Here is a 16,993-nt window from a genome sequence, read left to right on the forward strand (position 1 = left end):
TCTCTCACCATATGGACTTCAGGAGATGACTGGGGGATGATAAACTGTGACCTACTGGTTGGGTTCTCTCTGTTCTCATGTTTCTTACATGTTTGTCCCCTGACAGCCGGGTCCTAATGTTTTTTGAGCAACACACCATACTATGACGTTTTTACAATGAGGGTTCTACTATGGAACCAGTTTGACATGTTCAGGTGTTCTTTGTGTGAAAACTCAGAGATTTCAGGTATCAGAAGGTGGTTTTCAACTTTCTTTGTTAACTTTCTGCTTCAACTTTAAACTAAATTTCCTTCACTAACCCAGCCCTCTGGACTTCCAGTAAGCTGTGTTCCTATTGGCTGTCCAGGTGGCTGTGTTCCTATTGGCCATCCAGGTGGCTGCTTGGTGTTATTAGGAACACCTGAGCAGCTCAGTGTCTTCCTGCTTTATTTAGCTGCAGACAAACATTTCCTCTGCTTCTCTTCACCACTGAACCGGGTTTGGCTTCATTGCTTTAGTTTGTTCTTTAGGCGTTGGCTTGCAGCTTCCAGCAGCAAAATCGTCTTTAATGTGTTTCTTGGTGTGTTTTAGGGCTTTGTACTGGATAGTTGTCTTGGTAAATGTGGCTTCTTTAGCCACAGTTAGCACATGGTGCTAATGTGTGCAGTGATTAGTGGATTTGGTGCAGCTGAGTTGTGTCTTTATCTTGGCTGTAGTGAGTCTTTAGAGGTTTTTGGTCAGACACATTCTGTATTCTTGTTTGTGAACCAGTGTTGGTTGTCCAGAAGGTAAGAGTTCCTGTCCTGATTCTCTGTTCTCAGAGGTTCTCTGGTAGGCTGCAGGAGACTTTAGTGTTTGGGTTGTGCTAGTTTGGTTTTTGTATGGTTTCATTTGGACGACTATCTTGAGGCCCCTCCATGTGGTTTAGTGAGGTTTTCTGGAACAGTTCTACAAAGCAACCTGCAGCAGAAGAGACTTTGAGAGTTTTTAGGAAGTTCTGGAGACCAGACTTTAGAGCAGCAGAAACATTTGTCAGCAGTTTGAGCAGGAGAAGGTGAGCTTCAGAGTAGAAATGAGACAGAAACCTTCTTGACCCGTGTGGTGAGGTCCTGTACCAAGAGTTTGAGCAGGTTGTGAAGAGTCTGTAGTTCTTTGGTCTGAAAGCACAAGAAGAGTCGACTCATTAAAGGAGAAAACGGGAGATATTGTTGGTTCTTCTGTCGCTCTGCAGTTTCCTTAGACTGAATATCAAGTTTATATTTTAAATGATTTCCCATGTGAGCCCAAGCAGACTTCAATAAACTCCCTCCATCCCCTGAACACGACATATTTTATTACCATGTTAAATGTTTTTTTTTTTTTTTTTATGTTTTTGAGTTTTAATCATAGTTTTTTCTCTTTGCTTGTTTAGGTTTGTCATCTGTGTAAAAGGTGCTAAACAAATAAAGTTGAATTGATAAACTGAATAATTGACTAACTCATGATTGTGACAACAGAAGTATTTTAATTGTGATTTAAGGGTTTACTTCATTTTTAAGGTTGGGGTTAAAATCTTGACGGAAAAAGAAGATTAAAGAAATAAACTACATAACAAAAAGCAATTAAATCAAACAAAAAAATTAATACAATAAAGCTTTTAAAAAGTTTTATTGTTAAAAAGATTTAAGAAATTTAAGATGTAATTTTCTAATTAAACAATTAATTTTTTAATTAAATGTTTTGTCTTTTTAAAAGTTTAATAATCTAATTAAATGTTTTGCATTTTTTAAATGTTTAATATTCTTGTTTAATTTTATTTTTTAAATGTTTAATGATGGAAAATATTTTATCTGTAATTTTTAATATTTGTATTTTTAAAATTTTGTTTAATTTTATAATGACATATATTGTATGTTGTTGAATTATCTAATTCAATATTTTGTCTGTTTAATAGAGTTAAACATTAAATACAATTAAATTATATGTACATATACCACCTTTTAATGTTTAGTTTTTAAATGCTTCATTGTATTTTCTGTTTAATTCCTATTTGAAGTTTTATTGTCTTTATGATGTAATTTTCTAATTAAACATTTAATTTTTTAATTAAATGTTTTGTCTTTTTAAGGGTTTAATAATCTGATTAAATGTTTTGCATTTTTAAAAATGTTTAACATTCTTCTTGTTGAATTGTATTTTTTAAATGTTTAATGATGGAAAATACTTTATCTGTAATTTCTAATATTTGTATTTGAAAAATTTTGTTTAATTTCATAATGACATGTATTGTATCATGTTGAATGATCTCATTCCATATTTTGTCTGTTTAATATAATTTAATGTAATTTAATGTTTAACTCTATTAAACAGACAAAATATGGAATGAGATCATTCAACATGATACAATACATGTCATTATGAAATTAAACAAAATTTTTCAAATACAAATATTAGAAATTACAGATAAAGTATTTTCCATCATTAAACATTTAAAAAATACAATTCAACAAGAAGAATGTTAAACATTTTTAAAAATGCAAAACATTTAATCAGATTATTAAACCCTTAAAGAGATAAAACGTGGGTACCCGTATAGCTCAACGGGTTAAGCGTGTGACCCATGTACAGGGGCTGGTCCCCGACGCAGCGTCCCGGGTTCGAGTCCCGCTAGAGGCCTTTTGCTGCAAGTCTTCTCTCCCGTTTCTTCTGTCTCTCACTACACTTATCCAAAAAAGACAAAACATTTAATTAAAAAATTAAATGTTTAATTAGAAAATTATATCTTAAAGACAATAAAAGTTCAAATAGGAATTACACTGAAAATACAATGAAGGATTTAAAAAGAAAATTAAACATTAAAAGGTGGTAAAACATTTAAAAAGAAAAACCTTAAAGATTTAATCGAAACATTAACAGACTGTCTGAAGGTTCAAACTAACAGAGAAGTACTCAGGAACTTAGAAGATATCAGTCCTTGGACTGTCTGAAAGTTCAATCTAACAGAGAACTACTGTGGGACTTAGAAAATTTCAGCCCTCAGACTGTGTGAAAGCTCAGGTCCTGAGGACTCGGGAGGTCTGGAGGCTTTGAAAGTCTTGGAACTGAGGGTTCAACCCTCCAGCACAAAGGCTAAAGTCCAACCTCCTGAGAAAAACGATCGAGTCGAGACTCAAGTTAAAAAAAACTCGAAAATGGCAAAAAAAATAGATGATAAATGCGCAGAAAAAAAAAAAAGTATGGCGCGCAGCTTAGAGGGAACAGTGGTCCCAAAACTGTTGATAAATTATTTCTCAATAAAACCTCATAACCAGTTACATAAGCACACCCTCTTTACTGACCTCTTTACCAATAAACCCCAAGACATAATCCATAATAATCCATAAAATCTTTATTTGCACCAGCCCCATGTGAAAATGACATCAGTCTGTATTTGTAGAGCATCTCACGAATGTAGCAGCACCGTTTAAATGTTTCATAACACAGAATATAAGCAAAGAGTATATAGGGTTACAGACAAACATGGGAAATAAGAAACGTGCTCTTCAATAGTTATTGTCATTATTATTACTAGTAATATTATTTTTGTGTCCACTACAACCCATACAATCATCTAGTGTAGTCAAACAGGAATGTGTGCATGGCGAATCAAATCCAAAACAATCCATGAACCAACGACCACGTCTTGATTGCACTTCATATTATTGACCACTAGATGTCCTACTCGAGCACTGTGTGTCATTGAGGCCTCGAGTAATGAACCATGTTTTGAATGAAGTGTCGAAGCTTCAACAAAGCCTCGATCAGCCATCACTAATCATGACAGGCTAACTGGACAAACATTTCAACTCCGCAGCAGGGATGTTGTCGTCCACGACATCAATACGCATGCGCGAATTTATAGCCGCGTCCTTAGTTACGAGTTAATTTGGTTCCTTCATAATTTTCTGTACAAGAAGATCGTCCTTTCATTTTGTCTCTAAACTGTAAAAGTAAACGCACAAATCAATACTTGACGATTTAACTCCACGTGGAGTTGTATATTTATGTATTATGGCTGAATTCTGAGAAAACTCCAAGTCCCACAATGCAACATAAACAACTGAGTAAATCGCGCATGCGCCCTAAGCTCTCCCTCTTTGGACCTACGTCTCCACTGAAAAGATGGTGAGCCTGGCCTCTCCCGCTCAAAATCCGTGTCAATCTAACTGTTTCTGCGCTGTAAATGATATAATCACATATCCAGAGGCTTTGTAGTGACCTTGTTTGTCAGAGATGAGCTTTATTTGTGTTACGTTGTTGATTGTATTAACAGAAAAAACGATGTTTTCATGTCCTATTGGGACAGTAATGGCGGCCACCATTGCTATACTCAATGAGCTCAGGAGCCGGGCGGGCTAGTTACTGTAGCTGACTGTTGGGCAGTACATCCTAAATTCCGTACTCATTTAGAGTGTGAGCAGCCCAAATTAAGTGGCTTAATTCATATCTTAACTGAACCAGTAGTCTGTTAAACTACTTCTAACGCCGTTGGTTTGCGTTAGCACGGTGGTTAGCTTGACGGGAGGAAGCTTGTGTTAGCTGGCTGGTTTCACCAATGCTGACAGCACCAGAGTCACTCTGTTCATAAGGTGTTTTAGCTATCTGACACGTGTGTTAACTACTTATGGTGATGTTCATAAGTGCACCGCTGCTGTAAGTTGTTAAAATCATATGAAGAATGCTCAGGATACATTTAGTTACCACTGTAGAAACGGTGTTAAAGTTGGCAATATCAATGTCAGATAGGTCAGTAGTATTAACCCACTACATGAGTTGTTGGTGCTTGTACACATGCAGGAATGTTGCTCAGTCATTATTTCTTCCTGTGTTTTCATGTTTCCTACAGGCCAAGCGCACCAAGAAGGTGGGGATCGTTGGTAAATACGGCACCCGTTATGGTGCGTCGCTGAGGAAGATGGTCAAGAAAATTGAAATCTCCCAGCATGCTAAATACACCTGCTCTTTCTGTGGCAAGGTGAGGACAGAGCGGAACACAGTGTTGTCTTTATTGTCTCATGTTAGGATGTGCCTGGACAAGGCGCCCACTCGTAGTTTTCAAAATGCTCTAAATGTGTATTCACAGACCAAGATGAAGAGGAGGGCTGTAGGTATCTGGCACTGTGGATCCTGCAAGAAGACAGTGGCTGGAGGTGCTTGGACTTACAAGTAGGTTTCTCTTGTCTCTCTTCCAGTTCTCATCTGCCTTTATGTGGTCTCCTTAATTGGAATTACAGTTGTGGATCGAGTTATCAAAATTTGAGGACTGTGTCTTTGGCTACATCCAAATAAAACAGACGAGCATTTTAACACTGTTTCTGATACAGTCTCTGTCCATTCGAACATGCCTGAAACTGCATGTGGCATGACTATTTGCACGACTAATAGGCCTCATGTGCAATGTAGAGAGTAGTAGCTTGATTTGAAAAGCAAAATTCACTTGCACAACAGCTGCTAGTGTAGACAACAGGGTAAGTAAGGACTGTAGTCTGAAATCTGCCGCATCATTCACTGGAAGTCAAGACTCGAAAGGTCTCGTGACAGACCCATTATAAATTAGAAATGGACATGGAGTAGCTGATAAGATGCAATCAGGAGGCAAAGATGAGTGTCTGAGTGGTCAATTCCAAATGATCTCTGTTTTTTCCCATCCAGGCTAGAACAAAGTTTTGACTGAAAGGTGGTCATAATCATTTTCAGATGTCTGTTTTAGGGGTCCTAAAATGCAGGAGAAGGCTGGACAATTGCCCTAAATGTAACAGTAGTGAGACCTTTTCAGTTTAAAAGTGCTATAGTGTGGTTGTAGTCTTAATCTGCAGACACCGCTGTGTCTTGGGGAGAGGTTAAGGGCCCGACAGTGGCCGCATCAGGGTTTGAACCTCTGACCTTCTGATCAGTAGTCCAGAACTATTGCGCCACCACTGCCCCCACTTTGTTGATTTCAGCCAATGCAGCACTCTTTTCCCATTATGTTACATGTTAATTAAGTTTATAACACCAACAAATCAGCTTCACGCTGCCAGACTAGAGCTTGTGATTGCTTGGATTTACCATGTCTTAAAGTATCCACTCAGCCACTGAATGACTATCTCAGGCAAATGTGTGCTTTTAACTATAGCATCTCACCAGGCTCCCTGAAAGAGAAACATGCTCTGGTGTTCAAGCTAAGACAGTTTGAGACTATATGTAAACCTGCCCTCATATTATTAGTTTAATTGGATTTTTCTTGGACAGCTGACCTTTCCAAAGAAGATGGAACAATTTTCACTTGAAAAACTAGGGAAACACAAGTTCTCTAAATTCTACAGGGAGAGTACTTAAGTGCAAATGTTATATTCTGTCTGAACTTTGTGCCCTCCATTGATGCTAAATTCCATGTTTGACAAATAGTCACATTGCTTAATTTCATTTTTGTGCAAACAACCAAGAAAGCACAAATAATCCATGCCATTCAAGAGAAACATGCTCTTTCAAAAACTGCTATAAATCCTGTGGTTGTGGAACCTTTGGTATTCATCAGAATTCATTTTAAACAAATTTTATTTTACTTCTTTTGCAGCACAACTTCCGCTGTCACAGTCAAGTCCGCAATCAGGAGGCTGAAGGAGCTGAAGGACCAGTAAACTAGTGCGCCAAGATCACTAGTGGATTTGGGACTTTGTTTTCTATAATTTAACCGACCTGGACATGGCCTCAACATCCAACAATAAAGCGGTCTGGAGCGGAGTTCTTTGTTTGTGTCTTTGTACGTCTGCTGTATAACATAGTTGCATAATGAAAACCTGCGAGAAGACGCCTCACTGACCCTTTGCCAGTGAGAGCTGCTAGGGGTTCAGGATTTTGTGGGTATTTCATATTTTCCAACACATTTGGGTGATTGCAGATAGATGACCAATTTTTTTCTTTTTTTATATCTAACAGCAGAGAACATACATTCTCTCCTGTTGGTCTTCTCCTATGATGGCTCACTGGCAGGAGCAGATTAAGTATAATCTCTGAATGAACAGTCATTGGACAATACAGAAGCTATTTCAACTTGCATATAAAACGAGCCATATTATGTAGCATTTTCAAACAAAACTTAACTTCATGCCTGATGTGTAAAATCTGCCTGTCTGTGTTCATCATGGGCTGATTTTAAGACTTTGTTTGGCAACTTAATATCTGATACCAACTAAATACTGTCGTCATGCGTCCTGAATCGAGGGCAGTCCAGCTGGCTGAGGGCTTTACTGTGCCTTTGCATAATGGAATGTTTCTCCTGACAGTTTCTGGCCAGTCAACACCTTCACTCATTTTTTCTAATTTATTTTTAACTTGAGCAAAGTACATGAGGTACCCATGGATTTCTGGGTGTTCACTTTGACGACAGAACATAAAGTTACTGAGAAATGAACTCAAATATCCTGAACACTGCAGGGGGTTTCCACCATATGTAGTCAGAATGAATTGAAAAGATTTTTTGATCTGGCATCTACAAATCACTATCAGTCATTAAAACCAGTAACTGTTTGGAATGTAAAGAATAGAAAAAAGATCTAAAGTATGAAAGAGGCAACTTCTGTAAGAGCACAGTTAAGCCATAATCTTTACACAGAGTCTGTAGCTTGAGCCAGAATTTATAAATCAAAAACAGTGGAGTAGTTTTAATGACTCCAATATGATACTTTACTGTATTTATATCTCAGTGTTTTCCATTTTAAATATTTAAATTTCATTTAAAATCTCACCTTTATCCTATTTTAACTACCACATGGCTGCTACTATTATTATACAGTTGTTGCTACCGTCATGTGTCCACTGCTCTACATGCCTAAGATAAGATAAGAAAGCTTAATTGTCATTCTACATAGTGTACAATGAAATTCCAGATGACTTCCCTTTTAAACATACAAGTCAAATAACTTAAGCAAATACAATAAGAATTAAAAAATAGCTAAATAGTGGAGTAAGAGACGTAAATAGAAATCATTACAAAAAAATGTGCAAGTGCCAGCATATAACAAAAAAAACAAAAAACAGCTGCTTCTCCATTTTCATAAAAGACGTAAATAGTAATCTTTACAAAAAAATGTGCAAGTGGCAGCATATAACAACGACAGAGCATTGCAGAATTAATGCAGTAGCAGATAATGCAAACAGATCATGAAAAGCTCTGAGGATGACAAATAAAGTTTATTTTAACTGAATTTATTAATTTAAAAATCACTGTCAATCAAAATATGGCATGAGTATGAATTATCTGGAGCTTAACTATATGCATTGAGTAAATTTAACCCTCGTGTCGTCCTGCGGGTCAAAATTGACCTGTTTTAAAGTTTGAAAATGTGGGAAAAAAGTATATTTTCACAGAGAGACTTCTGATGTCCACATTTTCAACATTTTTGGGAAATCTTTGAACATGTTTTGGTGGAAAAAAAAATGTTAAAAATGTTTCTTAAGAACATTCACAAAAAAAATCAACAAAATCCAGCAAATTTCGCAGGATTTTGGTTGATTTTTATGTGAATGTTCTGAAAGAAAATATTAGAAGTTTTACTGATATATATTTAATCACTTTAGATATTTTTAGGATTTTTTGGGAAGGTTTTTACTCATTTTTTGAAAATATTTACAAGAATTTTCTTGCCAAATTTGAGGGATTTTTTTTTTTAAAATAAAACTTTTAAGGAAAACTTTTAAGGAATTATTGGAATTTTCTTCCTGAAGGTTTTGCAAATTTTCAGAAATTTGGGGAATTTTTTTTGTTGAATTTTTTGGATTTTTTTCAGACAAGGAAACAATATTTTTTGGTGCCCGTGAATGAGGACAACAGGAGGGTTAAAAAAAAAAAAACAACCAACCTGTAACCTGAAGATGGCAGTAGAGCAACAACCAAGTCCCGCACTGCTGGTTCATGTCCAGACGGTGGCGCTGTTGTTTCCTCCTCAGTCAGTCAGTCTGCAGCAGGACAGAGAACAAGTATGGCGGCTACCAGTGTCTTCAGACCGGGTCTGTTCAGCCACAAGGTTGCAATAGTCACCGGAGGAGGCACCGGGATCGGTAAAGCTATTTCTGCAGAGCTGCTGCAGCTGGGTGAGTGGAGACATGAAACACAGACTCAGGTTTTTAGTTTATTAGCTGTAGCACAGAATGAAGTGAAGCAGCTGACTGACAACAAACAACCAGGTGAACTTAGACACAGATACAGTCTGCAGCTGGACAGTGGAGGCCGTGAAACTTTATTAACCTGTGGAGGCACGCAGTTTAACCTTCGTGTTGTGTTAACATCCTGTACACTCCCCCTGTCCTAAGGGTCAAAAGTGACCCAACTCCCCTGAGCCTCTGAAATAGAGCAGCTTTATTGAATTTTCAACCAAAAATCTATGTTACATGAAGAGCCAACCTGTCATGCATCACACACTTTGTGAATGTCTGTTTTTTTTTTGCTCTTCAGAGGGCAGAAAGACTATTTCATCAGTGGACACCACTCATCTTTATTGCATCACACGTTATAACTGTTTTCTTTGCTAAAGTAGAGGTTTATTATCATTATTTTTGCTGCTAAGGGTACTGCATGAGTCCAAACATTTATTTTGCAAGAGATAGTACTTCTATATCCAAAGAAAGTAGCTTTAAATGCATTTTTGAAGGGAAAAAACAGTGTACTGTATACTGTCCAATGGAATGGAAAACTACAAAATATGAATCTTCTCACATCTTTTGAATCATTGCTTCCACCCACAAGGTGCATAACCTACAACAATAATAAGAATTTCACTTTAGGAAAAGCTCAAATTGAAGAAAGGTGATTTAGGGGTTTTTCTGTGCTATTTAACATAGTGGACGGGTCATTTTAGACCCGAAGACAACACGAAGTTTAAGATATGTGAGGTTGTAAAGGATGCTTTACAATCAGACACAGGATAATGAGAACACTCTGATCCATACATCAGTCAGTGGCTTTTACCTTCCATTTAATCATCAGATAGGTCTTTCCTTATCGTCATTATTCAAACATACCTTTTATCTTACTTGTAAAGATACAGAGACTATTTTACAGCCTTTCAGCTTCGATCATTGCTGCAGCCTTTTTACCTGCCTGAACCACAAGTCTACTGACGGACTCCAGACTGGACAGAACTCAGCTGCCATGAGAAAAGATCACATCACTCCTGTTTCAGCCTCTTTACACTTTCTCCCAGTCTGCTCTAGGTTTAATTTGACTTCTTGGGTTGCCCTTCGTGGCCTCTGTTTCAGATTTTTTACTTCAAAGTTCAAAGTTTATTTGTATGGGCCTTTACAAAAGCCCAAAGGGTGACCAAAGTGCTTCGCAGTAAAAAACAAGAAAATAACTTATGTATTAGTGGTGTGTGGTACTGCAAGATTTGTTATCGATCTGATACCAAGTAAATGCAGGGCCAGTATCACTGATACCGATACCGATACTCCAGACTAACCTTTTCAGTAGTCGGTAGGTTTAGAACAAAGGTTAGGTGCTGTATATGGTCATCCACATCTGTAATGAAGATGGAGTTGTAAATGCTCACAGGGTCTAAGAATCAGACTAATTCCTGTGTAGGTTTTCTGTGGGTCAGACGAGGTAGAATCTGGGTTGCCAATGAAATCCCAATGTGAAGGATAACCTCGTTAAACAGTGTTCATTTTTGACAGTTTGGTCAATATTTGTGCAATACTTCTGTCATTGAAATAGGAAGTGCTCTTTTAAGATGCATTTTTACATAAAAGTTTTTGCAGTTACTTTTGTAATGATGAGTACGAATAAATTTCTGCCCTGTGGTTATCGTTTTTGATAATAAAGCGTGACAGACATTGTTACAGGTGAAACACCTCACTAGCTGAACATCTGGTTATCGACAGACACTACATTTACCGATGTTCCCTAAACGTCTCACAGTGCAGAGTAGAGAGGTGTGTGAGCAAAAATGACTTCAGTGAGATGAAGTGTTCTCATACTGATTTTATCCATATCTGTTGTTTTCTATGAGTGAAGAAAACAGCACATGTAACTGAGCTATGTCTTTTAAGAGCGGAGCACATTTTTACATTTTAAAGCCCGCAGTCAATCGTTTTCGTATAGTGGTTAGAAGTTAAAAATCATGATTGCGATTAATGAATATTTCATTTTGTAGCCCTGCTACTGTGCTAGTCTTTGTAATTGGCATACAGGAAAGAAACTGATACTAAAGTATTGATCTTATTGCACTGGTATCATTCAATGTCAATACCAATGCTGGTATTGATATTAGCGATATTTGGATTGATCCACCCACCTCTGTTATGTAGGCATCAGTGTGCAGTTGGAGGTCTTTTCTCTGTTCCAGGGGTTCGGAAAAAAACTAAAGGGGATAGTGCTGGCAGTAAGAGCCCCAAGGCTGTGGAATGATCTCCCTGAGCAAAACAGGCCATCTAAATCAGAGTCTCTTCTTAAAACATCCTTATTATTATTATTATTATTATTATTATTATTATTATTATTATTATTATTATTATTATTATTATTATTATTATTATGAGCAGTAGGAGTAGTAGTAGTAGTCTCGAAGAGCCTTTTCTGATTTTATTTGAGCTTTAATTTGCTTTGGACTGCTTTTTATTTCTTTCCATAATATGTTTACCTTTACTAAGACTGTGTTGCTTCATATGCACAACATTGTGTTTTTTGTCCGTCTTAAATTCTGATGATTCTGTGACTTGTTTGTTTTATTTTGCTGCCTGGAAAAACACTTAACTTTGATTTTAAAATAATCTCTACCGTATAACTAATTATTATTATAGTTATTTTTAATCGTTGTCGTTATTGTTGTCGCTTCTGTTGCTCATAAAACTCCATTTCAGTGTGTGTCTCTTCTGGAGTGATCTCAGTTCTGTCCTGGCTGACTGTTGTGTCCTCAGGCTGTAATGTGGTGATTTCCAGCAGAAAGGCAGAGAGGTTGGAGGCAGCAGCTCAGGAGATGAGAAAGAAAATCCCTCCCTCCAGTCCTGCAAGCATCACTCCTCTAACATGTAACATCCGCAGCGAGGATGAGGTGAGTAGAGGGCTGGGACGTACAGCTGAAAGAATTATCCTGATAAAATGTTTTCTATTTCACTTACTATTGATAGTTATTAATCATTTTAAACAACATTTTTTAATTAAAGATCACCATGAAATAATCTTGTTTTGAGTGAATCCAAGTTGATATCAAAATAATGATTTTAATGCTAAAACAAGAATGAAAAACACACTTAAACACAGATAGATAAGGATCATGGAATGATCTCCCCTTGAAATGCCTTGAATAAAGAAAACAAGTAAAACCCGGATGGTGATCAGGTTGTTGCACTGCCTGGAGGTTAAGAGAGTTAAAGTTTGTAACGGTTGGCCAGATCCAGGTATTATCAGATGGAGATGGCATCCGTGGGTTTCTTTGGTGGAAGTGGTCGGGGACAGGGGGTCATGGCTGTTTGTAGGCTGAGAAGTCCATCTCACAAAGTCAATGACTGGTCCTCCACCAGGGGAGGTCTATGAGCATCAATGAGGATGATGATACACCCAGACTAGCTCGCCTGGAGAGACCTGCGCAGAAACCAAGGGGAACACAGAGAGTAAAGGATCTCCACTATCAAGGGATGTGACTTCCTGTTTATGAGCCAGTGAGGGAGCACACTTGGAGTTTTCATGTGCAATCAAAGTTTGCGTTTCCATCCATCCATCCATTTTCTTCCGCTTATCCGGGGCTAGGTCGTGGAGTCAGCAGGCGAGCAGGTCATTCCAGACGTCCTTCCCCCCAGCAACGCTTTCCAGGACTTCCTGGGGGATCCTGAGGCATTCCCAGGCCAGACAAGATATATAATCCCTCCAGTGAGTTCTGGTTCTGCCTCGGGGTCTCCTCCCAGGCGGACGTGTTTGGAACCTTCAAAGGAAGTCTCCCCGGAGGTGTACGAATTAGATGTCCAGACCACCTCAACTGGCTCCTTTCAATGTGAAGGAGCAGTGGCTCTACTCTGAGCTCCCTCTAGATGTCTGAGCTTCTCACCCTATCTCTAAGGCTGAGCCCAGCCACCCTACAGAGGAAGCTCATTTAAGCCGCTTGTACCTGCATTCTCATTCTTTTGGTTACTATCCAGTGCTCATAACCATAGGTGAGGGTTGGAATATAGATGGACCGGTAAATTGAGAGCTTCACCTTGCGGCTCAGCTCCCTCTTCATCATGACGGTTCGGTACAATGCCCACATTACTGCTGACGCCGCACCAATCCGTCTGTCCATCTCTCACTCCATTTCCGCATCACTCGTGAACAAGATCCCGAGATACTTGAACTCTTTCACTTGGGGAAGCAACTCCCCCCCAACTTGGAGGGAGCAGTCCACTGGTTTCCTACAGAGAACCATGTCCTCGGACTTGGAGGTGTTGATCTGCATCCTGGTGGCGTTTGCATTTAGGTGAAACTATCGAATTGTTATTGCTGTGAAGAGTCTGTCGCCTGTACATATCCACATATCACTGTCATTTTACCATCCAGGCCTGAAGTGAGGACACATCTGAACTCTGAATCGGCTCTATGTTGATGTTCTCAGTGTTTAATTTCAACATGCTTTCTTGTCCTGCGGCAGGTGAAAGCTCTCGTGTCTTCAGTGCTGAAGCAGTACGGCCGCATAGACTTTCTGGTGAACAACGGAGGAGGTCAGTTCAGCAGCCCAGCAGAGCACATGTCCTCCAAAGGCTGGAAGGCCGTTATAGACACCAACCTGACTGGAACCTTCCACTGCTGCAAGGAGGGTGAGTTTGCTGCATCCACTTAACGCTGCGTCGGTGTGTTTAGTGTTACCAGCTCTGCTCTGTCTGTAGTCTACTCTGCATGGATGAAGCAGCACGGAGGTGTAATCATCAACATCATCGCTGACATGTGGAAAGGCTTCCCAGGCATGGCGTAAGAACCGCCTCCATTTAAATTCACCCAGATATCAGAACACTTTCTGCTTTAACACGGTGTCTCTTCTCCTGACAGCCACACGGGAGCAGCCAGGGCAGCAGTGGACAACTTAACCAAGAGTCTGGCCATCGAATGGGCACCTTCAGGAATCCGAATCAACGCCGTTGCACCTGTATGTACGGCTCATGACTTGATCTATTTTGGAGATTTTTGACAATGCAATAATTTGGCTTTTGTGTGTTTTTTTCTCTGCAGGGTACAATCTTTTCCAAGACTGCGATGGAGAACTATAAGGAGTTGGGGCCACATATTTTCAAGATGTCTGTTCCATTTAGTCCTGCAAAGAGACTGGGAGTGCCAGAAGAGGTGAGTAACTGCTTAGACACCCACAAAGGCAGATTTGCTGCATCTTAAAAGCTGTTTGACAGTGTTTTGCAGTACTAATGAAAGTAATGTATAAACAGAAACATATGGAAGTAGCAAAAGGGTAATTTTTATGGTTGAGTTGTAGCATGTGATTGCATGTGACTGCACAGGCGAATCTAGTGAAGTGGCCACTGAACAAACACCAAATAGCCACAACATTTAAAAAAAAAAAAAAAAAAAAAAAAAAAAGCCTAATATTGTGTTGATCACTCTTCTGCAGCCAGAACAGCTCTGGACTCCACAGACCGTTGAAGGTGTCCTGCGGTATCAGGCACCAAGATGTTAACAGCAGGTCCTTTAAGTCCTGAAAATTGAGAAGAAGGGCCTCCATGGAGCTGATGTATTTTTCCAGCAACATTCAGTGATGCTTAATTGGATTTGGATCTAGGGAATTTTGAGGCAAAGTCTTTAAAGATATTTCTGAACAATGCGGTATGGCACGGAGCAATATCCTGCTGAAAGATTAGTATTTGTAAGGTTAATCTACATAACAAAAGTGTATATCAGAATTCACAACACTGATTTAACAAAAAAAGAAACAGATAAGTTAGTAGTATCAGATGATACAAAGAAACCACATAGTTTAATGCAATGACAAGTTTGAAACCTTGGCAAGACAAGCTGAGCAGTGCAGCATTTTTAATTTTATATACTTGGCAATGCAAGGCTGTAGTTCCAGATGATGGGTTGTGTGTTTGTGGGTTTTTTTTGCAGCCACTCATACACAATAGTGACTTTTCCTCTTTTGTCCTTGTTTCTTTCTTCAGATTTCATCAGTAGTGTGTTTCCTGCTCTCTCCTGCTGCCTCCTACATCTCTGGAGCCACACTGAGAGTCGATGCAGGACAAAGCCTGTACCACTCCATGTGGGAGATACCTGGTTTGTACACCTTCCTTTTGCAGCTGCACATTACAGTATGTGGATCAATATATAATTGCAGGACTTTCTGTAACATAGTTGACAGTTAACATAGTTGGCATTTTTGCTGTTTTCTGGCCAAAAATTAACATGGCCGCCTATAACCAAACACCACATGGCATTTTTAGAGAAAGATTCTTCTAAATATTATATATACAATTTAGTAAAATTGAAAGTTATTTATAAAGATATTGTAGTAAACCTGTTGACATGCCATAAATCCACACTTGACTCACACACTACTTTATATTAAATAACTCAGAAAGTCTTGGAGTCTTGCCAGTCTTTTCTTCAGGAGGAAATGACATCATGTGGAGCAGGTCATGTGATCTGGAATTAACACACTTCCTTGAGAGGTGTTTTTGTAATGGATAACTTAGTTGAAAGTGATTTCTCAGACACAGATACAATTTGATATTTTCCATACAAAATTTGATATATTGCCTAAAAACAAATATCTGTCATGATTATCTCAACTCAATAAAAAGAACACAATCAAAACAATTTTTGAATAAGCTCATTGTATTATTGTTTAGCTAATTAGAAGGTGGTTGTTATTAAATTTGGACCATTATTTAGTTGACATTTTAGTGATATCCAGTCTTTTTTTTTTATTAAAAAGTGATTGTTTCCTTAATAAATAATTATGGAATTTGTAACGACATCATCATAACATAAAAAACATTAGTTATTTTACTTCTAATATAACTGCATGCAAGATATATCCCGTGGATTTCAAAAGTCCCTCAATTATATACTGACCCATACTATGCTGTGTACTAATTCCATGGTTTGTGTGTTTGTCTCCAGACCACACTGCATGGGCTGAGCCTCCAGAGGGGGAGAACCTGGATGCTCTGAAGGAACTGCTCAACCCAAAAAGCAAACTCTAATAAAATTTTTCTGACATGCAAAGCTCAGAAAAACACATGATCAACACGCGTCATGGACACTGAGCAGCAAACACCACAAGCATTGTCACTGCAGTGTGTGATTTATTCTGAAAATTGTGTACATAATTGTATGTAATTAGTGGCAACATGACTGTAATTTTGTGGATGATGATTTGTAACATGTATCTGGTGAAATATACAGAGAATTTTTCTTCCAGTGCCTTTGATAGTAAATTTATAATTAAAGACATTTTTTTTTCAATGTAACTGAAATATGTGATGTACAAATTGAGATAAAAGATGGAGAGGCAACTGCAAAAACACAACAATTATAAATATCAATCATTTCACTCACTTGTCCCTTTCACTTTAGCCTAGCTTGGACTGTGCTCCTGCCATGAGGGCATTGCCACACTATTTTAAAAGAAGAAAACCTAAATGTTTATCTGTCTCTTTTCTAGAGGCAGCTGATCATTTCATTCTTTGTGAGTTTGATATTTGTGACACAGATGGTAGTCAAAGTAAAGAATTTACAATCTTGTCCTACTAACAGATGCCTTCCACTGATGTTACATATAAAGTGGATCACAGTTTTTTGTGACAAATCGTGAATTTTAAGTCCTTTTTCCTTTTATTTTTAACCCCAAATGATAGTTCTTTATTAAAAACGTTTTGATTACAAACTGCAATATTTTTGTCCTTAATTGAAAACCTGTGGATGAAAAACTTCCTTTAATGTAGTGTACCAAAAGCTTTGGAGTTTATTATTTTCATTAGAACCGCATCGAGTGATCCTTATCAGAGAGAAGTATTCCAGTAGAGCTGCGGATTGATTCTAAATTAA

General features: G+C 38.2%; 2 protein-coding genes across 2 annotated transcripts; both read left to right on the top strand.

The window, feature by feature from the left end:
- Nucleotides 1-4,051: 4,051 nt before the first annotated feature.
- rpl37a (ribosomal protein L37a) lies at nt 4,052-6,720 on the top strand. The gene is made up of 4 exons (XM_023274424.3): nt 4,052-4,122; nt 4,844-4,972; nt 5,081-5,163; nt 6,554-6,720. The coding sequence occupies exons 1-4, from the start codon at nt 4,120-4,122 to the stop codon at nt 6,615-6,617; spliced, it is 279 nt and encodes a 92-aa protein (XP_023130192.1). The 5' UTR covers nt 4,052-4,119; the 3' UTR covers nt 6,618-6,720.
- Nucleotides 6,721-8,913: 2,193 nt separating this feature from the next.
- On the top strand, nt 8,914-16,499 carry pecr (peroxisomal trans-2-enoyl-CoA reductase). The gene is made up of 8 exons (XM_023274425.3): nt 8,914-9,069; nt 11,890-12,023; nt 13,593-13,758; nt 13,828-13,909; nt 13,988-14,084; nt 14,168-14,278; nt 15,106-15,217; nt 16,067-16,499. Exons 1-8 carry the CDS (start codon nt 8,958-8,960, stop codon nt 16,147-16,149), a joined length of 897 nt encoding a protein of 298 aa, XP_023130193.1. The 5' UTR covers nt 8,914-8,957; the 3' UTR covers nt 16,150-16,499.
- Nucleotides 16,500-16,993: the final 494 nt, after the last annotated feature.

This window comes from Amphiprion ocellaris, chromosome 10 (genome assembly GCF_022539595.1).
Source record: "Amphiprion ocellaris isolate individual 3 ecotype Okinawa chromosome 10, ASM2253959v1, whole genome shotgun sequence".
Taxonomy (NCBI): domain Eukaryota; kingdom Metazoa; phylum Chordata; class Actinopteri; family Pomacentridae; genus Amphiprion; species Amphiprion ocellaris.